Genomic DNA, 23,250 nt, shown 5'->3' on the forward strand with positions numbered 1-23,250 from the left:
TTTACCTTGAGTGATTTCTTGTGATCTCTAGAACTATAATGCTTTACAGCAATGTGGTATATTTGTCGACATTTCATCCGACCCGACTTGGTTGCAGCGATCTCTCCAACTTCAATGCCATTCGGATAATTGTTGTCAAGTTCAGCTTGTAAACTCTCACCAGCAGCATGTAATATAGCTTTTGACGATTGTCCCCGGTCCAACTTCAAATCCGCCGACGCCGAATTGACAATGACATCAACCTATGAATAAATAAAAAAGCAAGTTTGTTTGGTTTACAGTACGTATAGGGTAGTTTACTTTTAAGTATACAGCAAGCTTATTAATCTTCGAGTTGTTTTTCCTGGATAAAAAACATGTACAAGTGTTCATTTTAAGAGACCATGAGAACGCGGAGGAACTTAAAACACACGATCTTATCACCAAAACTATCACAACCACAACATCTTAAACATAGAATTGCTCGTAACATAAAATTAAAAAACCCCATAAACTTTAAAAAAATGATACCCAATACAAAAACTAGTTGTCTATCTATTATATACCAAATAGACAGAAAGTATTACCGTTTCTTTGGCTAACTCCGCTTTAACAACTTCTACTTTGATGTTTCCAAATTGTGAATCTTGTCTTGATGCACTCCGTCTTCTGGAAGAGGGGCGTTCATGGTGCCCCTTTGCACCCGTCTCTTCCAGCCATGCCGGTGTTTGCCTGTCGCTTTCATCCCCTAACTCCTCTTGAAAACATAAAATTGAATAAATTTAAGCCTTATTTAAGTTATTTTCTTCAATACAGCCGAACTGTTATCAAAAATAATAGCTCGTACGTGTCGTTTGATGATGTAATAAGAGAATGGACTTACGGAGAACAGTCGCCGTCGGATATTGTCCGCACAGTGCGGCTTTAAAAGCTTTGACTGTGTTTGAGCTGATATCACAGACTATAATCTCGGTGACTTTGCAAGTTCCAGTCTGCAACCGATGGAAAAATAGGTATTTATTAGATATGCATACAAATCTCACCAAGCTCTTTAGAGCGGTCAATATCTTTTAATACAAAGGTTACTTTTGATAACACATAAACATCAAACATGCTTCACCTGTACGTATGCATCTATCGCTGACATGATATCATGACATGAAAGGTCTATGGGATAATTATAGACTCCTGCGCTGATAGCCGGAAATGCAATCGACTTGAAATTCCGTTTCTCCATTTTCCTCAAACAGTTCAAAACCGATTCCTTTAACAACTTATCCTCGCCTTTCTTCCCGCCGTCCCACCGTGGTCCAACTGCATGGGCAATGGCTTTACAGCTTAAATTGCCAGGTTTTCCCATGTAAACTTCGCCGTCTCTTAGGTTGCCCTTTTTCCTGATTCTATCTTTGGAATCTCGTTCTACCTCGTCCCCACCTTAACATAAAACGTACACCAACAACATAGAATTGGCCCGCACAGTACTTATAATAATGTTCAATTTGAATTTATGAGGTTGGAATTACAAAAGGTTCATGACGGCGCTATATCGCTAACCAGAGTCAACTTCCAATTTGGTTTAATGAGTAATCCATTGTGTTACCAAAGATGGCACATATTCGAACTTCATCAAGTTTCCACGAACACACTCATTCTGATCAGGATTCGCGATGATCAAATGTAAGAAGCTGCCTCTATTGCGTAAACAATGTTATTCTTAAATTTGACCTAGTGACATAGAATCGACATGACCCATATTCGACCCGTTAATCGATACTTCATCAAGATAGCCAATTCAAGTTTTGGAAAGGCAGCCTTTTTTTCTGGGGTTTTATTAGATTTTACCTAGTGACCTAGTTTTTCACCAGAGATTATCAATATTCGAAATTAAAGTGACTAGTTCATGGTTTGTGAGATGCAGTTTTAACGTTTTTTTTACGAAATAAAGTGTGGCAAATCATAAAGGGTGTTAAAACTAAGATACTGATGGCTGGAACCCATCAAGAAATCTTGATATATGCCAAAATATTGTCTTTAAAAGTCCACGATTTTGACAAAAGTTAGAGAAATGCTGTGTCTTGATTGGTTGATTGGCAGTTTCATGTTATGCTACCAATGTATTCAATAAAGGTTAAATTATCCATGAGTCCTTGTTGGCGAGTGGTTATGGTATCAGTTTTCTATATTTCTTTTGACACTACAAGCCCGAATTTCGCTCCCAACTTCAACCAGGTTTTTTTATATACTTTAATGGTATTTTTCCCGAGCGAGTCCCTTTAAACAAGACTTAATGAAGATAATCATCTTAAACTTTTTTAAGATCAGTTAAAATGAGCAACCTTTATTGCGTTAACAAGATTTTCTAAATTTTGACTTATGACCAAGTTATCGCGACCAATATTCAAACCTGCTTAACCAGATAATCATTCTGAAAAAGTTTCACGAAGATCGGATAGCCTCTATTGCGTAAACTATGTTTTATAAGGTCTAACCGGGGTTTTACCTCGATGTTAGTAATAATCAAACTTAATGCTTTATCAATGCAATAAATCAGACCAAAACTACCTTTTTGTTGAATAACATATGCAAGACCGCCACCGTGTCTCAGCTCTCTGTTAGCAGCGTTAACCACCACATCAACGCTTAGAGCTGTAATGTCACATCCGACCACCGAAATCTAAAAATACAAACATAAATACCACATAACCACTGTGAGGGAGCAAAAATTGTGACGTCACCACAAATGTGTACGACCACGGCGATCTTGACACAACAAAAGGTATGTTTTTCTATATTTTCTTTAATAAATTGAATCAATGAAAACAAGACCTAGCCCATGGTACGCCACACGATTTCAGCTTTCACGTGGTATAATGTCTGTCATTCTTGATGTTGTAGTTTTTGAGAACATTCAAAAACAAATTCGGAATCTGCGATGCAGACGACCACACATTTTGTTTATTTTGCAAAAACAATGACACATCGGCTAGTTTCAACTGGTTCTTTACAAAAAGATATATAAACAGTAAATATATGCCATTTACAATACCTTTTTCAAGACGAAATGATGTTTTTAAAAGAAATCCTACAATATTAAATTATGCGAACGACCACGATCGAGAATTTTAGGCGGACGACCACACTTTTTTCATCTCAATTTGATAGGAGTGCGAATAAAGCTTTAAATACTTTATTTGTTAATATGTATGGTTTATCTTTTAGATGGAGAGTCGACAACCTCAGGTCTGCAGATATTGTGGCAAGGTCCTTGCGAACATTTCCACACTGAGGCAGCACGAAACAACACATAACGGAACTGGCAAGGGTTATATGTGCTGCGAAAAGATTTTTCACAGCAGGGCAAATTTGAATAGACACAGGTTAGTTGATACAGAATAGTTTATATTAGTAACCTTGAAGAAGTATCGCTTCGTATAAGTCAAATCTTCAAAACCTTTATTTTGTTTATTAGTATGACAAAACCGTTATCTCGTCTATTTATCGAATAGGTAAGACCGAAATGTTTTCAAAACCAAGTTTTCGTCTTCGGCTTTTGTTGTCGTAACGTCATAACCGTGTCTTTAATGCACCAGTCATTTTTACCCCCCCCCCCCCCCCCCAGGTGCGGTGATATGCCGGGGATAGCCGGGGAAATGGGCCGTGTTTTAACCTTTCAGCTGTCCCCGCAGTGCCGGGTGAATGCGGTGGTTTGTCTTCCCTTTAAAAATAGCGGGGAATGGGCCTAACCTAGAGTCGGGTGCGGGGGCATTTGGCAGGGATTTTAACATTTGTTCGTCCCCGCAGGGCGGGGATTTTAGCCGGGGTTGGCTGGACCGAAAGTCAAAATCCCCGCTATTCCCGGACCGGGGGGAGGGGGGGGGGGTACGTGGTTGCAATTGACTGGTGCATAACTTGATTATATGTTACACAAAGCGTTGTATATGTATTACCATGGTAAATGAGCCGATGTATAGCGTGGCTGTTTTTGTTCCTAGAAAGAAAAAAGCTAGCGGTGTTTTATCTTCTTGTGTTGCTGTTCTTTAAAGGGGCTATACACCGTATCTGGGAGTAAGATTACAGAATTTCCCAGACCGTATGATGAAATAGCGGAAAAAAAAAGAAAGTTGTCGAAAATTGACATAAACTTGGTATTATTACTAAGATATTACTAAGTTAGGTATATTGCTTAAATATTCCAATGGTATAGGGTAAGCCTTCGTAGCACAGTGGAAACAACACTGCAATTTTGGCGACACCGGTTCGAAACCGGTCTCCGACTCCATATTTTTTACGTTTTCTTTACAATTATGGTATGAAAGAGTTAAACATTCTATTTAATACTTGTCCTGAGATTCGTTACAAAAAGAAACTTTTTTGGTGCCAAACTGGTGTATAGTCCCTTTAATAAGAAATATTGGGTGAACGTTTAACTTAAAAAGGTCGACTACTTCAAATGTTCCATTTGTGTTGACATATTCCAGACGAAGACTAAATTTAGTATAATATATGATAAAATTTCATTTTATTTTACAAAATGATATGCATTTACTTTTCAGATGTCATGTACATGGCGAGGCGAAGCCCTTTGTTTGCATAAATTGCGAGAAGTCGTTTCCAACCAATGCTGATCTTCAAAAGCATATTCGACGTGAGAAAAAGCAAGGGTGTAGCTGTCAAGAATGTGGGATGTCTTTCTCAGAAAAGTCAAACCTGAAGGCACATTTGGATATGCACAGGGGGGAGTCAAGCCTGAAATGTCCAGAGTGTGAAAAGGTGTTTCGGCACCGGAGCAGCCTTTCCAGGCATAAGAAAGTTCACAAAAGCAACATTGATTAATTGAAATAGTGCTCTAATTTACGTTTGATTTTTGTTCGATAAATCTAAATACTTCTTTTCCTTTTATAACATGGTTATAAGAATTACAGATTGTATTTTCTAACAATATTTTTTTAAAGTAATCGCCGAAAGTACATAACCAGGAAGGCATTTTCAGAACTGTTTTAGTAAATTCTTGCTTTTGTTTGAGGCGACGAGTTTTTAGCTCGACTATTCGAAGACTAAGGAGTGCTATACTACTCACCATAGCGTCGGCGTTAAAACTTGGTTAAGGTTTTGCATTTAAGCACCTTTAAGTCATTATCTTAGCAGATACATGTATTGTATTGAAACTTTAGATATGTGTCCTCAACTATACAACCTTATTCATTACTCAAGCGAGATAATTCTGTCTTGCATATTATGCAAAGTATTGTCCTTTATTATTCGACATAGAAATTCTGGTTAAGGTTTTAAATATAGAAGCACAGATGTGTTACGATCTCTGCAACTACTTGATGCATTATATTAATACTTTATTCAACGGTACTCAACGATCAAGCGTGTTAAAATGGTTAAGTAAGATGACTCTATTTTGCATATTATTTATATTTTGAATAAGTAATGCTGGTTAAGTTTTGCATGTAACCACATTTAAGTCAATAATTTGGCAAATACTCCATGAATTGCATTGGAACTTTAGACAGGGGATTCCAACTATCCAACCGACTTAATAAATCAAGTATGATAACTCTTTTTTGCACATAATGTAAATTATGGTCCTTGATTATTCGACTAAAAGATTCTGGTTAAGGTTTTGCATGTATTACCAAATCTTTTCAATCTAAACTTAAAAGCGACGGAATAGTTGAGTGCGCAGTCTCTGTGACAGCCCTTGTTATAAAAGATCATTGTACTGTGATTATTTTTGAACTGTATTAGTAAATTCTTGTTTTTAGTTTGAGTCGATGGGTTTGCATAAATGGTTATTGTAATGTGATTCATTTCACGTTTTGTGATTTGTTATGTGATTTCATTTTATGTTTTGCATGTAAACAGCCTGATCAGTATTACATGCTATATCAATCTTATATTGATGTGATTTATACTCTGTGATTCTTTACTGTGATTCGTATTTTTAAAATAAACACAATGCATGTTTTCAAATATCAGTTTTATTTGATTTATCTTTACCATTATTGCCATATAATAACAATTATTGCCATATAAGTGATATGTCAATAGAGAATAAAGGCACAACACATATTTAATCAGAAACAACTTTGTAATTGCGTAATGACTATACATGTAATTCGCCGGCAATAAATGAACTACCTAGTAGCATTAGAAGTTCGATATGATCATATCGATCAGTCAACATTGAATGTCTAGGAGTCCCATTTTGGATGTTACTAATGTTTTCGAATCATTTCTCCTCGCCTTTTCCCATCTGACACCCAGTGCTCCTTTTTGTAATGAATTCCGATCCAAACACACTGTACCACTCTTCTTCTTTTTCGCCGAACGCCTATCGAACATATGGTCCCTGAAATTGTGTGGATGAGAAAAATGAAATGTATGTTTTTTTTCATCTTATAATAAAAACAATTGGTGTTTTAACACAGACTAAGAGATATAGGTGTCGTGGGATTTGGGTGGGTCTAAGCCCTATCAAGTGTACGTTATATCTTGGTATCCGAAAACTGCCCTAGTACTTCTTTTCATTCTAGGCACACACCTTTAAGTGACTTCTATCAGTTTCTTACTTGACAATAATCTCCTTTACAATGGTCGAATGCCTCGAAACGCATGCCGCACAATCTCGCTCACATTCTGGTGTTGACATGTCGGATTTGTCGAGGAGATTATACACGTGTGTGCGTCCTGTGCGGTATACAAATGTCCTGCGAATAAAGTAAAAATGAAGTATTGTTTATAAAAGTAAAAGAGTAATTAACATAATCCGTCTAAGTAGTCTTCAACATATTGATTTTTTTTTGAAGATTTCAAGACGAATATGTTTACATTTAAATCCATGTGGTTATCAAACGAATGTATAACTATATTGATAATATAGAAGGCAATTACTAGTAGTCGTATTAGCCGTCGTATTACTAGATAGTATTACCTATCAGGATCAAGCCGCGCCTGCATTTGTTCGATGGAATTGCCAACAAACTGTCCAAATTCCTCTGTGGTCACTGTTCCCTGGCCTCGTTTATCGTTTAAAGTCAACTCGGAGAAAAATGTTTCACCGGCTAAGCTACTGAATGCTCTCACATTATACGTGCCTCCATGACAAAGCGAATACAGAAGCGCCTTGGCGTCAATATGAGCTATTAGAGCCTCCCAAAGCTGAAGTGGCCAGCCATTCACATGCATTGTTACTGGTGGAAATTTTCCAAAATCGAATTCTTTGAAAAGACGGTTTCTGAGCAAACACCTGTTGCGGACTCGTTCCATGGCGGGAATTCCAGCCTTGTCCTCAGACTCCCACCATAGTCGGATGTCATGGCAAAGATCAGCAGTTTTTCCGTCCTCCAACAGTCTCATTTCACGTTCCACTTCTTCTGAAAAATGTGTCGCAGCCATTGAGGATGACATCGGATCAGTTATTTCCTCGACCATTATAGGTGTCAGCATGGTTTTTCCTGTCTTAGCAACATTTAACCAACTGATCTTGCTTGAATTGTCAAGCCCTCCTCGGCAGCTCTTTCTTCGAGTTCTCGTCAGTAAATGGGTTGCGTCAATACAGCGTACTTCCAACTGTTTCCTTTTATCGCTGTATTCAGGCTGATAAAACCAATTTTGAATAAGACATTCTGTATTTGAAGTAAGCTGTGCTTGTGATGCCCCATGTTCTTTCCATTGCTTGTATCTCTCTGGCCATATTAACTCCGCATAAATTCTGTTCAATGCATGTTTTGTTGCGTTAGATGTAACCACTTTGGCTGCTAATTCATACAATGGTTTCATAACAGTTTTCACAGGTTTGTTTTTTTTCATTTCTGGAATCTGAAGTTTTAAATATTTCGCCAGGAACAAAATTTTGTTTCGCTTTGTGGATGTATCTTTGATGTCAATTTCCTTTACCCTCTTTAAGTAACGAAGAACCACAGTCAATTCAGAATTCAGAAGTTTGTTTAAAGAGTTCGTACTTTGAAAGTAGTCCATTACCGCTCTAACTGACACAGAGTCCCATTTATTCTTCGAATTACACACTTTGTCGACTCGCAGCATCAGTAATACTTGCTGTATATCTGCTTCGTCTAATAAGACTTCTTCAATATCACTTGGCCGCTCGGTATCACAGTTAGTACTGTTACTGTTTTTCTCTTCATGTACTTCTTTGTCATCGTCAACTTCTGTTTCTAAATCTACAGAATATTCTAAACCATCTACATGTTTAGGAACATCATTACCTTCCACTTCGAAGTTGTCATATTCAACATTTGTAGATATGTCTATTGCATCAGGGGTTGTTTCCTCATTGTTGTTTACAGCTTTGCAGTCACGTAGCAATGGGACTTTCTCTAAACCGTTTGCAACCACACGAATAGTGTTCGATTGAAGGTTTTCATTTTGTGTGGTCTCGTTTATGATTATTGGATTGCGGTTGAATTGCTTTAAGGCTGTGACAATATCCGTTTTCTTCATCTTTTGTACCTCAGCCCATACATCTTTTTGGAGTTGGAGTATAGTCAGTGGTTCGTTTTTCAATGACCTGACAACAATGTTGTGCCACTGACCGTCAAATGATTCGCATGGTACGTGAATGTTTGCCTCGTGACACATGTTATGCACCTGCTCTGCTATGTTTCGCATAGTTGGTGTTCTCAGGCTGTAGCCTTTTGGAAACCAGGCTACCGGTGCACATTTTAACTGTTCCTTCTTCCAACTCCTGTTTAATTCTGTGCATAAGAAAACAACAGCCTCGGATGCTCTTTCGCGGGAAAGCTCATAAAAATCACTTTTTGTAGATTTTACATGATCAATTGTCGCTCTAAATTGATCAATGGATATAACTGACTCTTTGCTCATTATGTCCGTATAACACGACTTTGCTGATGGAAAAAGCCCTAAAAATTCAACCAATTTACACTGTTGTGCTATGTCATCCTTAAGCGCCTTCACTTCTGGCACAAGTTTCGTGGGCTTCTTTGCGTCATTACTTTGGTACAGATCCATAGCCATTTTCATAGCCCTTTTAAAGATATTGAAGTCACGTTTCACTTTAAATGCTGAAGTGATTTTGTCCGTCCAACTTACATAAAGTAGCCAATCAACGTTGAGCACTTCAATTTCAGCCTGGCATTGCAGATAGTATCTCGGAGGAAATTCGGTGTGTACGCCGTACACCGGACATTTGATTTCAACAGCTACTTTTGTCGATTCATAGGATTCACTTTCCCGAAGGCTTCCATCAGGGGAAACAACTAAAAAGGGTTGAGTGTCTTCGTCGAACACTTGAACACAACCTTCCTCAAAGAATACTAATTCAGGGGTGAATATGGGCATTATTTTGGAAACTATTGTAGCAACTGCATTTTCTTCATTTAAAGTTCCATGCTGCATGTTCAGTTTGGCCTGTTCCGATACTTCCTGCTCAGGTAAGTTGCATTTTATGTGTTCAAAGTATTCCTTTTGCTTTTTTAAGCCATCAAGGCCAAGGGCTTTGTAAAGGGTACTACCAGTTACCTTAGCGCATTTTCTTACTTCAAACCACTCGTCTGTTCTCTGTGGTATAAGTCGCGTGTTGTGTTTATCTTGAATTTGCATTTTCAGTGGTATATAATTTTCACACTTTTCGAGATTTACATTCACATCAGAGATATAAGTTGCCCCATTGAGTGAACTCAAACACATGCAAATGCTTCTAATGCATTTCTCCGCCGTCATCAAATATTTTTCAATGTCATGGATATATCCTAAGACAGCACTTATAGCATACGCAAATTTGCTTTCCTTCCATGTAAGTCCACCGCCTTTTTCTACTAGTTTTTCCTTGGCGTATTCCTTCTTCTTTTTCAGTGCATTGGCTTGCACAATACCGGCCGAGGTATCGCGCAGTGATTTCAGAAGTATTTCCTGCAACTTTTGACGGAATTCTTGCGACAAACTTTCAAGTTTTTCCCTTTCCTTGCAGTTATCAATGTAACAAAGAAATACTTCGTATTCAGTTATAGCCAATTGTAAGTCAAAAAGACGTTCTTGCAAAGAAGTTGAATCCTCAAATCCCAATAGGTCCACATCTCCCGATGATCGAGTTAGGCCTTGTTTAATTTTCTTGCCGTCAAATGTCAGACAAGCAGATTGCTGCTGCATATTAGCACCCATATGAACCATTATGTCACCATAAAAACCTGGTTTTCTATCAGTGACTTCAGTGTAAGGCATACATTGTCGCAATACCTTAACATCAGGTATAACAAAATTTATACGCGATGAAACGGGATCATAACGTTTGCCCAATGTCTCAGAATGGACATCTTTTTCCTCTTGTTGATTTTTATAACCACACATAAAGTTAATGAACCGTCCACCAAACATCCTCCATCCTAGTTTCCAGAAAAGTTTAGTTGTTTCTGAATACCGCATCCGTGTTGTATTTTTGCATGTATACCATTTGACGACTTCCAGCCAGAGCATAAGTGCAATATTGTCGAGCGGGAAAGCATCAGCAACTACTAGACGAAGAAAGTCTAAAAGTGTTAAGTGTAAGGCATTCCGGGTGTTGGATAGTTTCGAAACAACATCTGGAATCAAGAACAACATTTCTTGAATTACTTCATCCATATCGTTATTTTTGTCACTTGATTTACTTTCGTTACAAACACTTTCTGCGTCTGTTTTAACTGTACTCACAAACGAATCAATGTTCAGTGAACTTTCACAATTTCCCGTTGCCGGTATTGTACGCTTACAACAGTCAATAAATTCATCCGGTTCATCGTAGTTTTCGATTGTGATTGTAGATTGTTCATCTGGAATATCGTCCAAAATAGTGCCAATGACTTCCTCATTATCATCCGAGGGTCCAAACAGAGACCGAGACGACGACTTTTTATTACTTATTTTATAGGCTTTGTACAGCGGCGATTTAAATGGCGTTTTCAATGGAGATTTCCATGGCGACATTTTCCGTTTGTTGCTTTTCGATGGCGTCCATTTCGGTACATTATGTGCATTGATGACAACGTTTAGAGGTACATCAACATGGACAAGATCAGACCGTCTGTTCTTTCTCCGGTGAAGGCTCAGCCCAGATTTCTTCCGCATTTTGTTTTATAACTGAAAAAAACGGTATGAATTTGTTTACGGTAAATCACATTATTTTGTTTAAACATGCTGCAATATCCATTGACAAAATTTCAACTCATTCTCAGTTATCAAAATATCAAATAAAACAATTTGAACCACAAGTAAACACGTGACGAGGGATAAATAAATAATAAAGGAAATCACGAAACTACGATGGTGAAAACGCGACAGTACGATGGTGAAAACGCGACAGTACGATAACGAAAACGCGACAATACCACAGTACGATGGTGATAATGCGATAAACTTTCGTGTTTCCACCATCGTTCTTTCGCGTGTTCACCAATGTACTGTCGCCTTTACATCATCGTACTGTCGTGTTTTCATCATCGTACTATCGCGTTTTCATCACCATACTGTCGTGTTATCATCATCGTAATATCGCCTTCCGGTGCGCATGCGCATAGAAGAATTGACCCTCCATGTGACAAAAGTCGGTTTCAAAGGTGCTTGTATTAAGTCATTGAATCATGTCTTCAACTGAAGCTTTTATAACGCATTTTGAATTGAACTGAAATTCTGTTCATTAAAAGTTTAAACAACGATTGACACAATAAAGATTGAATTATGGATTGTCTTTATACAATAAAACCAACCAGTCAAAACAATATCTTCGAACAGTTTGCCAAATGCAAGACCTCTGAGGTCACATCAACATCATCATCATCATCATCATCATCATCATCATCATCATCATCATCATCATCATCATCATCATTAGCAGCGGCAGCAGCACCAACACAACAACCACCACCACAGAAACTTCTTATTCATCTTACAATTTGTGTCAAGTGCTTTTGGATTATTTTAGACGCTTTTTCAAGAATACAACGTAAAAGACTGATATATTACAGATACAATAGCAGCACAAGCAACATATAGTCAATAAGAAAGGAGACCGCGAGTAGTACTAATAGTAGTAGTAGTAGTAGTAGTAGTAGTAGTAGTAGTAGTAGTAGTAGTAGTAGTAATAGTAGTGGTGGTTGTAGTAGAAGTAGTAGTAGTTATAGCAACAGCAGCAACAGCAGGATGAGAAGTACGTTGAGGTGGTGGAGGCGGTAGTACTACTACTACTACTACTACTACTACTACTTCTGCTACTAATGGTAGCAGTAGTAGAAGTAGTAGTAGTAGTAGTGGTAGTGGTAGTGGCAATGGCAGTGGAAGTAGCAGAATCAGTAGAAGCCGTAGTAGAAGTATCATTCATAAAAAGATAGGTGCTCTTACTAGGTTTATATGACGTGGCGTCATCATACTTCAGGGTGTGTCATACGCTTGAACTCTGCGCTATTGTTAGTGTTTTGTTCTTAAAGACTGGAGAGTTTACGAGACGTTTCTTAAACGCCATTGTCATTAAGTTGGTCGTTATTATGATCGTACATTTACGATAATGGCAGATCGTAAAAATGCAATGATGATGAGGAAACCACGAATGCACGATGATGAAAACACTACAGTACGCTACTACGATGTTGAAAACACGAAATCACGAAACCACGATGGTGAAAACGCGACAGTACGATGGTGAAAACATGATAGTTTATCGCGTTATCTTCATCGTATTGTCGTATTATCGCGTTTTCGTTATCGTACTGTATTGTTTTCATCATCGTACTGTCGCGTTTTCACTATAGTAGTTTCGTAATTTCGCGATTTCATCATCGTACTTTGGAGTATCGCGTTTCAGATCAACACATTCACAGAAGATGGCCCTAACGGCATTCCGTTATTTTTTGCCCAGTAGTGCTAAAAGCTTATAATCAGTGTAATTTGAAACAAACCTTAGTGTATTCAAGCGTGGCTGGCTTTTTTCAGCATGAATAGCTCATATATAACAAGCATGTGATGCTCCATGTTGTCGCGGCCATCTAAAAAGTATTATTCAAAGGCAAAATGTTAATTGATGGTGACTGTCTAGACTCAAACAAAGTTAGTTAGTTAGTAAGTTTTAGATGCAATCGTTCAAAAGGTTCCATTTGATAGTATTATCAATAGAAAAAACGTTAACATCACGCTTTATTCGCACCCCCTTTAAATTTTATTTAGAAAGTGTGGTCGTTCGCCTAAATTTCTCGAGTGTGGTCGTTCGCATAATTTGATATTTCAATATTGCCTTCAAAAACACCAATACGCCTGGCAACGGTACTCTAAATGGAATATATTTGCTTTAATATATGTTTTTTTATAAAGAACCAGGTTAAACAAGCCGTTTTTTCATTGTTTTTGCAAGATATACAAAATGTGTGGTCGTCTGCATCGCCGATTCCAAATTTGTTTTTGAATGTTCTCAAAAACTACGACACCAAGAATGTCATACAGTATACCAAATGAAATCGGAACTTATGTGGCGTACCGTGGGCTACGTTTTGTTTTAATTCGATTCAGGATAATAAAGAAAACATCAAAAACATACGTTTTGTTGACTGATTTTCTCCGTGGTCGTTCGCATTTGTGGTCACGTGATTTTTTTGCTCCCTCACAGTGATAACGTGTATTATCAAATACCGGTAGTCAGTAATTGCATGCATGAAATGACCTGTAGCCCCGCCTTGTTGTTTGTCAAATAATGCAAAGAACAATAGAAGGGAAACCCAGTAGCAAAACAATTAACCAGAACTCTGGAATCGACTGTAGAACCCAGTGAGTCATAGTGCTCTGCATTCTAGGTTATATATATATACATATAATCATAGAATATGCTGAGATCCAATTATTCTAACACATTCATCAGTACCTGCAGGTTTAATTTCAATAGTAAAGTATGCACACATTAATGCCTGGGACTCTCAGTTAATTGATCCGCGTGTCAGGGTCATTATGTTCTGCTTGTTTAGTATATGTTAGGGCTTGAACATTGAGCTTCTACACAGAGTTATCATTGAATGTGTGGCTACTAAGCTTGTCCCGGAGGTTTCCATTGCATCACTAGATATAAAAGTCAATAGAAAGCTCACCTTTGTCCCATTCACAGTTACTTCTGCAACCGTAGTTGGCCTGTCAAATGTCTGTTGTGGAGCTTGGTGTTTACCCATGCGGACTGTTTTGTTGAAGTTAGATCCCTTTGCTTCAATAACACAGGGGACACTCGATTCAACTGTTTTTAGAGAATCCTGTCCTTTCTTGCATCCAAAATAGTGCTTCACAAATCTTTTCTGTATTTCTAATGGTGCACAATGAACACTGCGTGCAATTCCGTTTAGAATTTCCTTTGCCTTTTTCACACTTTCAGATGATCCTAAAAAATACAAAAAAATATTATTTAAAATAGTGATAAATCAACAATACTTATCAACATTTCCCAATCTTGCAAACGAATGAATTTAAGTGCATAAATAAATTCATTTAAAAGTTACACAATGTGACTGAAATAGAATTACCTTCAACTTTTATCGACCCATTTGCGTGCACTTCCCATTTCACTAAACCATTTGATTTCAGTCTATCCAACTCTCCCGTAAAATTGGATTTCAAGTGTTTTTCCATAAACTTTGCTGTTGGTGCCTCAACTGAGAACTCCTCTTTATAAATGGAATTCTTTTCGCAGAACTCTTCTACAGCATCTTGTACCTGGTCCTCCATGTCGGAGGTAGTGAAAATGACAAGTTCTTTCTTATCACGTTGATATTCGACCACCAAACAATCTTTTGATTTTTGCCTCAAATCCTGCTCAATGGTTTTCCATTTCGCCGTGCTAAGCAAGTCAGCAGCTAGTGACACGGATACTTTTCCGAGTGCATTCCGAATAATGTTTTCCATTTTGTCAAAATCATTTTCATCGTCTCCAAATAATATAACAGTTTCTTTCTCGACCTCCCAGACATCGCTAAGACCCTGTTGTTTCATCTTTCGTCCGATATATTTGATAATGCGCTCCTTTTTTAACAATTCTGAACGTCCTGGTTCAACCTCAAACTTCTTTGATTTAGTGCCTTCAATTGTCTGGTACATAGCTAAAACGCAATCGGTCACGTCCTTTTTGCTGCCTGTTATGATTAACTTTCCTTGTTTCTCATCACATGATATCTCTACATTCTTGAATCCATTTGAGAAGCCCGATTTTTGTATATAGTTCATTTTCCACGACGAAAACTTTACTTCTTGAGTGGTCTTTTCTTTACTTTCTTTTACTAAAGCTATTGCTTTATTGATAACAGTTGTGAGTTCTTTCCAAGAACAGTCCATTTTATTTGTTCTAGCAACTAATACAATTTGTTTATTCACTTTCTCAGGAATGAAAACGACGTCATCTGGATATGTCATGATCAAACCTCTGACTTCCTTCATCATAGCTGACCAAGCTTCTTCCGCAACCTCACGTTTACTGACACTGATATCATCGAATACACCAGTGATTACTTTCGTTACATTGCTCTCCCATTCTTTCTCCAATTTACGATACCCTTGTTCATCTTTTGTTAGTGTACTTTCGACGACAATAGGATCATTACCCCAGTCATTCACGATAGCATGACATGTATGAAGCAAGGCGTTTGTTTCATTCTGAATGGACAAGTTGCTCTTCATGAATTTCAACTTGTAACTGTCATAAGACTCCTTGCCAAGAGTGATAATAAGAGCATCGTGATGACTTGACACCTCGCAGCCAAAGGGTAGGCCAAGAAAACGATTGTACAGAGCAACCTTCACGGCAACCCCGCTTAGAGAGTGTCCACCGCGTTTACTGCATACTCTCTGGGCGACTAAAATGCAATTAAAATACCATGAAATTAAACGTTGTGAGGTTAAGGGTTTGATACTGAGGGTATCAATGTTATTTAATTTTAACAAATTTAATGTATACGCTTAATTGTCAAACTTACCACTTGCTTGTTTGAAACTGACGATGCAGTATCCATCTTCAAAATGCTCATCTATTTTAGAAATCTCGTTTCCGCAACTACGGTGTGTGTTTTCAAAGTAATACAGGACGGAATCGTGGGTAACATTCTCAGATAGTTCAAACACAATGATGGACGTGGTGACAGGTATGCATTTGGGTTTGAGGTGATGTCCATCAATCGCATACTTAGTACACGCATCACGCACCTTCTGGATATCTGTAGTAAAATACAACAAATCAAGCTTACTTTAAACAAGAACTTGGTTTTTGATTTTCCGTTGTTTTGATTTTAGAGCAGAAACGTTTAGTAACCTATGGAATCTGTCCATAGATGATATTTGAAAACTGATAAATAATAATAATAACAAGAGATGTTAGTGAAACATTTATGCCCCCTTGGGAGCCAAATTGTTAGTAGGATTTGGACACTTAAATAAAATATGGACAATCAGAAAACCTTTTTTCAGCTTACAGTCACACTGACCTTGACCTTTGACCCACTGACCTCAAAATCAATAGGGTTCATCTGCTGGTCATGACCAATAAGCCTACCTAGTATGAGGTCCCTGGGTCAAAGCGTTCTCAAGTTATTGATCGGAAACCGTTTTTCATGTTAAGGTCACACTGACCTTGACCTTTGACCCACTGACCTCAAAATCAATAGGGTTCATCTGCTGGTCATGACCAATACACCTACCAAGTATGAGGTTCCTGGGTCAAAGCGTTCTCAAGTTATTGATCGGAAACCGTTTTTCATGTAAAGGTCACACTGACCTTGACCTTTGACCCACTGACCTCAAAATCAATAGGGTTCATCTGCTGGTGATGACCAATACACATACCAAGTATGAGGTCCCTCGGTCAAAGCGTTCTCAAGTTATTGATCGGAAACCATTTGGTATTCCGACCGACCGACAGACAGACCGACCGACCGACCGACATGTGCAAAACAATATACCCCACTTTTTTCAAAAGGGGGCATAATAATATAAAAGCAGAGAAAATATGTCATATAAATAGTATGCTGAACTCGATCGACTTCTAAGGGACTTCAGATGTTTCCAGAACTTGGTGCCTGGCGAATACAAATATGTAATAACATTATGCAGTTTCATTTATTAATTCTTAAAAGTATATTTGTGTACATGTCTTAAATATTTTATTAAGTTACAATCAGTTAACAAAACGTAAATAAATCATTCGATGACAAGGTTTTGTTTGGTTATTGGAACCCAATATTTATTTGCGTAACTGGCTCAATGATTTTTAAAAAAACAAGTAAGTCGTTTTTACCGATATTTCCAGCAAATAGCACCACGGCTTTGTCCCTGTTCTGGTTGAATGTAAGCTTACGAACCTCTGATTCTCTGACTTTGGCCTCGATGTAGAATTCTAAATTATCGTCTGTACAGTCGTCGGGAAGATCCTGCAAAAAACACATTATAACAAGAGATGTTTGTCAAACATAATGCCCCCCCCCCCCTGAGCGCCATGTTGTCAGGATTAAATGGACAATTGAATGAAATATGCATGGACCGAAATGACAGCTGATTTGTTGCTGTTTTAAGATTATGACCATTAAAGTGTGAGGATAAAGTGTGTTATGACCGTCATGACCTTTGACTCTATGAACTCAAAATCCAGAGTCATCAGCTGGTCACCAGAAACCTAAATGTCAAGTTTGAGGGCCATGGGTGCAGGCATTGTCAAGTTATCACAAGACAAGTTTTTTTCGTTCAAGGTCACTGTGACCTTGACCTTTGACCTGATGACCCCTTAAATCATAAGGGGTCATCTACAAGTCAGATGCAACTCCAAGTCAAGTTTGAAGGCCATGGGTTCAGGCATTGTTGAGTTATCACTCTGACAACCTTTTACCATTCAAAATCACTGTGACCTTGACCTTTGGCTCTATGAATCCTAAAATCAATAAGGGTGATCTACTGGTCAGGCTTAACATCCATGTCAAGTTTAATGATCATAGGTTCAGGCATTGTTGAGAAATCAGTGGGGGAAGATTTGTTAACTTTTTTGCGTTAAAGGTTACTGTGACATTGACCTTGGCCTGATGACCCCCAAAGTCGATAGGGGTCATCTACTGGGCAGGCCCAACCTTCATGTCAAGTTTGATGACCATAGGTCCAAGATTTGTCGAGTTTGCTTTCAAGGTCACTGTGACCTTGACCTTTGACCCCTAAAATCAATAGGGGTCATCTACTGGTCAGGCCCAACCTCCATGTCAAGTTTGAGGGCCATGGGTGCAGGCATTGTTGAGTTATCACTCGGACAAGCTTTAAAATTATTTTACCATTAAAGGTCACTGTGACCTTGACCTTTGACCCGATGACCCCCAAAATCAATAGGGGTCATCTACTGGTCAGCCCCAACCTTCATGCGAAGTTTGATGACCATATGTCCAGGGATTGTTGAGTTATCACTCGGAAAAGCTTTGGTCTACTGACGGACCGACCGACCGACCGACCGACATGCCTGTGCAAAGCAATATACCCCTCTTCTTCGAAGGGGGGCATAATAATATTATAAAAGAGTGCGTTAATTGCATTTTGTCTACACACCAAGTTTAATACATTCTAGACAACAAAGCATGAAAATAGATAGCATTGGAAAGTGGAACACTGTCAAAGCCCTCTAATACTGATTAAGGCTCAATATGTAAATATGTGTTTGTTCTAGTTTTTATCGGAGTATATTAAGCATATTTTACACCGAACTCTTTATATAGTAAAGTCTACAACAAAACAATCCAATTCATTAAGACGGTTGATTATCCTCCTTAAGAATTAAAATCTTTAGCAGTTCAAACATTTTTCAGCCAAACAATGTACAACTTTACCTTGCCAAATAACTACTGACTTTACTTCAAAGAGAAGTTCTATTCAAGCACTTTAAAGCCGAACAAGGTATAAAATTACCTAAAAACGAACTTCTATTCGAGCACTATACAACCAACAACGTATAAAATTACCTAAAAACGAACTTCTATTCGAGCACTTTACAGCCAAAAAAACCGTATAAATTTACATCAAAGAGAACTTCTATTCGAGGACTTTACAGCCAAAAAAATAACGTATAAGTTTACATCAAAGAGAACTTCTATTCGAGCACTTTACAGCCAAAAAAAACGTATAAATTTACCTCAAAGAGAACTTCTATTTAAGCACTATACGGCCAAACAACGTATAAATTTACCTCAAAGAGAACTTCTGTTTTGCTGATGATAAATGGCATAACTGTAAGATCGCAGTTGCACAAACGGTGGTCTTTTGATACAACTTCTTTTGCATCTGAAAATAGTACAATTAATGTCATGAACATTCAAATTTTGCTCACATCTGATGAAAACTAAAACAAATAATTAGCTGAATGCAAAATATGGACATTGAATAACTAGTCCTAAATATTTATTTTGTTTTCAAGAAAAATATCAAACATGCATGCACGTCAACACGCAGGAAAATGCTATTTTTAGACTGCATATGAGGGTAGTATTCAAATATCGCATGAAACGTAACGGAATAACTAATGATGACTATAGGTAATTCTAGAAAGGTAGAACAACTAGAGCAATAGTAACAATGTCATTTATCACATTTTAATCTTCTTTCTGGTACCTGAATCATGTTTGAACGTTATGTGTGCAACTCCTTCCTCTCTGTCGACCTGGACATCTACAATGTCCCCTCCTCCAGACTTCCGCTTGTTCTCAAAATAATCACGCAAGGTGTCATCCGTCACTGCTTCTGTAAATCCAGTCACCTAGAAATAGCAATACAAGAGAATGAAAATTACAGCAAACTAGAGATTGCTTTTTTGAAAAAGCGCATGTCTCCCCCATTGTGTGGTCGTAGGTGAGAAATAATCAATGATGGATCCCAAAATCAATAGGGGCCATCAACTAGTCATGACTAACTGGCATACCAAGTATGAAGTTCCTGGGTGTAAACGTTCTTGAGTTATTGAGCAGAAACCGGTTCTTCACCTCAAGGTCAGTGACCTTGACCTTTGACCAACTGATTGCAAAATCAACTAGACATCATGACCAACCTCACTTCAAAGTTTGGTGAACCTAGATCAAAGCATTCTCCTGATATTGCATGGAAATATTTTTTTACATTAGAGGTCACAGCGACGTTGACCTTTGACCTTGTGACCCCCCAAAATATAGGAGTTTTCTAAACCTCATGATCAACCTCCCTACCAAGTTTGGTGAACCTAGGTCAAACCATTCTCAAGATATTGAGCGGAAATGTTTTTTACATTGGGGGTCGCCGCGACCTTGACCTTTGACCTAGTGACCCCAAAAACAATAGGGATCTTCTACACCTCATGACCAACCTCCCTACCAAGTTTGGTGAACCTAGGTCAAACCGTTCTCAAGATTTTGAGCAGAAATGTTTTTTATATTGGGGGTCGCCGCGACCTTGACCTTTGACCTAGTGACCCCAAAAACAATAGGGATCCTCTACACCTCATGACCAACCTCCCTACCAAGTTTGGTGAACCTAGGTCAAACCATTCTCAAGATATTGAGCTGAAATGTTTTTTACATTGGGGGTCGCCGCGACCTTGACCTTTGACCTAGTGACCCCAAAAACAATAGGGATCCTCTACACCTCACGACCAACCTCCCTACCAAGTTTGGTGAACCTAGGTCAAACCATTCTCAAGATATTGAGCGGAAATGTTTTTTACATTGGGGGTCGCCGCGACCTTGACCTTTGACCTAGTGACCCCAAAAACAATAGGGATCCTCTACACCTCACGACCAACCTCCCTACCAAGTTTGGTGAACCTAGGTCAAACCATTCTCAAGATATTGAGCGGAAATGTTTTTTACATTGGGGGTCGCCGCGACCTTGACCTTTGACCTAGTGACCCCAAAAACAATAGGGATCTTCTACACCTCATGACCAACCTCCCTACCAAGTTTGGTGAACCTAGGTCAAACCGTTCTCAAGATTTTGAGCAGAAATGTTTTTTATATTGGGGGTCGCCGCGACCTTGACCTTTGACCTAGTGACCCCAAAAACAATAGGGATCCTCTACACCTCACGACCAACCTCCCTACCAAGTTTGGTGAACCTAGGTCAAACCATTCTCAAGATATTGAGCTGAAATGTTTTTTACATTGGGGGTCGCCGCGACCTTGACCTTTGACCTAGTGACCCCAAAAACAATAGGGATCCTCTACACCTCACGACCAACCTCCCTACCAAGTTTGGTGAACCTAGGTCAAACCATTCTCAAGATATTGAGCGGAAATGTTTTTTACATTGGGGTCGCCGCGACCTTGACCTTTGACCTAGTGACCCCAAAAACAATAGGGATCCTCTACACCTCACGACCAACCTCCCTACCAAGTTTGGTGAACCTAGGTCAAACCATTCTCAAGATATTGAGCGGAAATGTTTTTTACATTGGGGGTCGCCGCGACCTTGACCTTTGACCTAGTGACCCCAAAAACAATAGGGATCTTCTACACCTCATGACCAACCTCCCTACCAAGTTTGGTGAACCTAGGTCAAACCATTGTCAAGATATTGAGCGGAACTGTTTTTTACATTGGGGGTCGCCGCGACCTTGACCTTTGACCTAGTGACCCCAAAAACAATAGGGATCTTCTACACCTCATGACCAACCTCCCTACCAAGTTTGGTGATCCTAGGTCATGCGGTTTTCCAGTTATCGATCGGAAACGAAGTGTGACGTACGGACGGACTGACGGACTACCGGACTGACGGACAGGGCAAAAACAATATGTCTCCCCCAGAGAGGGGGAGACATAATAAACTTAAGTGGTCTCCATATTAGCTAAGAATGATCTGGAATTAATAATATTGATGTAAACATTTTCTTTTATTGAAAATTGATATACACGCACGCACGCACGCACGCACACACACGCAGAGTTTTGAATGATATAAACGCCCTTAAATTAATGATTTTAAAAACTATGAGACCTTCTGATTCGTCAAGGTACAATTATGGTAGATACTACTAGATATATAGTTGTGTTCTTAGGGTATTTATTTATTTATTCATTTCCCGAATTCCCGAAGAGACTTTATCCATTCCATTTCAAATGTTATGCGCGTACCAAAAGCACATTTGTTGAATTAATTTTCCCCCGCCAGATTAGGCAAAGTAGATGTAAATGAAAATTGGAGTTGATGAAAAATTCTAACCGAAACATGCAATATGGCTGCAGAGTGATGGACTCCCATGAACATTTGATATGAGTTTGCAACTATCTAAAATAAAAGGATTTTTATCATAGTTCAGCATTTATATTTGACCTAGTAACCTAACTCCAATTACCCAGTTTCTAACTAATAAAATGATTTAATCAAGGCAGACATTCTGGTTAAGTTTCATAAAGATTGGTTCAGGAATTTTGCAAAAAATATATGATTGGAGTGATATAATGCCTCTGTTTGTTCCCAAGATTTCTCTAAGGTTTGACATAATGACCTAGTTTTTGACCACATGTGACCCACTTTTTAAGTCAACCAAGAGTACATAAAGGGGAACATCCTGACCACAGTTTAAACAAAGTCTTAAAGATTTAAACCAATATTTGGTTCCGGACATGATTTTTCAAAGATTTCTGACCTCATGTGATCAAGTTTCAAAGTAGTCATTGATTTCATCAAGGAAATCAATACAATAATACAACACAATAGTTGCTTATTTCGCATAAAAAACTTACTAAGTTTATAGCGATACCAAACAGGATGGTAGTAAAAGTATAACATTTTCAGAGGAGAACGAAGTGTGGTATTAACATTTAGCATATGTAGGATACAATGCATTTTAGAAAGTAAGTTTTGTACAAAAAACCAAGTCAAGTTCTTCTTTTCATTGCAAAATATATGTATTTCGAAATACCGATTAAAGCCGGTCTTGATATTAATGACATTAATTTTTCAAATTTGTATAAAGAAGGCCATCTACAATAATAAGATTTAAAATATTTCAAACGTAAATCTCTATATGCTGGACATACTAATAAAAAATGATAATCTGATTCTATAACTTGCATTTTACAATACACACACAATCTTTGTTCTTCAGGGGTATTATTGTATCTCCCTGTTTCAATGGCCAAATTATGAGCAGACACCCTGAATTTCATTAAGGCGATTCTATATTTCAAAATGTTAATGTTATCAAAGTATGGTTCTAATATAAACTCGTGCTTAGACAAACAATACGACCTTAATTTTCGAGAATTGTTGATATCTGAGTACCAATATTGGTAAAACATGTCTAATAAT

At 38.2% G+C, this 23,250-nt stretch overlaps 2 protein-coding genes across 4 annotated transcripts in view; both read right to left on the reverse strand.

The window, feature by feature from the left end:
* LOC128211219 (protein mono-ADP-ribosyltransferase PARP14-like) overlaps window positions 1-23,250 on the reverse strand; it is a 45,838-nt gene that overhangs the window by 9,206 nt on the left and 13,382 nt on the right. For both annotated transcript variants that reach the window (XM_052915752.1, XM_052915751.1), the window contains exons 11-21: window positions 19,585-19,729; window positions 19,163-19,257; window positions 17,246-17,378; window positions 15,933-16,169; window positions 14,490-15,812; window positions 14,067-14,347; window positions 2,542-2,653; window positions 1,100-1,413; window positions 863-971; window positions 567-736; window positions 6-242 (exon numbers count right to left, since the gene is read on the reverse strand). In XM_052915752.1, the coding sequence (XP_052771712.1) occupies window positions 6-242; window positions 567-736; window positions 863-971; window positions 1,100-1,413; window positions 2,542-2,653; window positions 14,067-14,347; window positions 14,490-15,812; window positions 15,933-16,169; window positions 17,246-17,378; window positions 19,163-19,257; window positions 19,585-19,729 (3,156 nt within the window). The remainder of the gene's footprint in view (window positions 1-5; window positions 243-566; window positions 737-862; window positions 972-1,099; window positions 1,414-2,541; window positions 2,654-14,066; window positions 14,348-14,489; window positions 15,813-15,932; window positions 16,170-17,245; window positions 17,379-19,162; window positions 19,258-19,584; window positions 19,730-23,250) is intronic.
* On the reverse strand, window positions 5,959-14,042 carry LOC128211220 (uncharacterized). Of its 2 annotated transcripts, XM_052915753.1 has the most exons (5): window positions 13,526-14,042; window positions 12,894-12,980; window positions 6,920-11,082; window positions 6,558-6,695; window positions 5,959-6,337 (listed from the first exon to the last, which is right to left on the reverse strand). In XM_052915753.1, exons 3-5 carry the CDS (start codon window positions 11,068-11,070, stop codon window positions 6,166-6,168), a joined length of 4,461 nt encoding a protein of 1,486 aa, XP_052771713.1. In that variant the 5' UTR covers window positions 11,071-11,082; window positions 12,894-12,980; window positions 13,526-14,042; the 3' UTR covers window positions 5,959-6,165. The 2 variants fall into 2 exon arrangements, with proteins under 2 accessions (XP_052771713.1, XP_052771714.1); XM_052915754.1 differs by lacking the exon at window positions 13,526-14,042 and having other exon boundaries at window positions 12,894-13,519.

Source organism: Mya arenaria, chromosome 12, assembly GCF_026914265.1.
Source record: "Mya arenaria isolate MELC-2E11 chromosome 12, ASM2691426v1".
NCBI lineage: Eukaryota > Metazoa > Mollusca > Bivalvia > Myida > Myidae > Mya > Mya arenaria.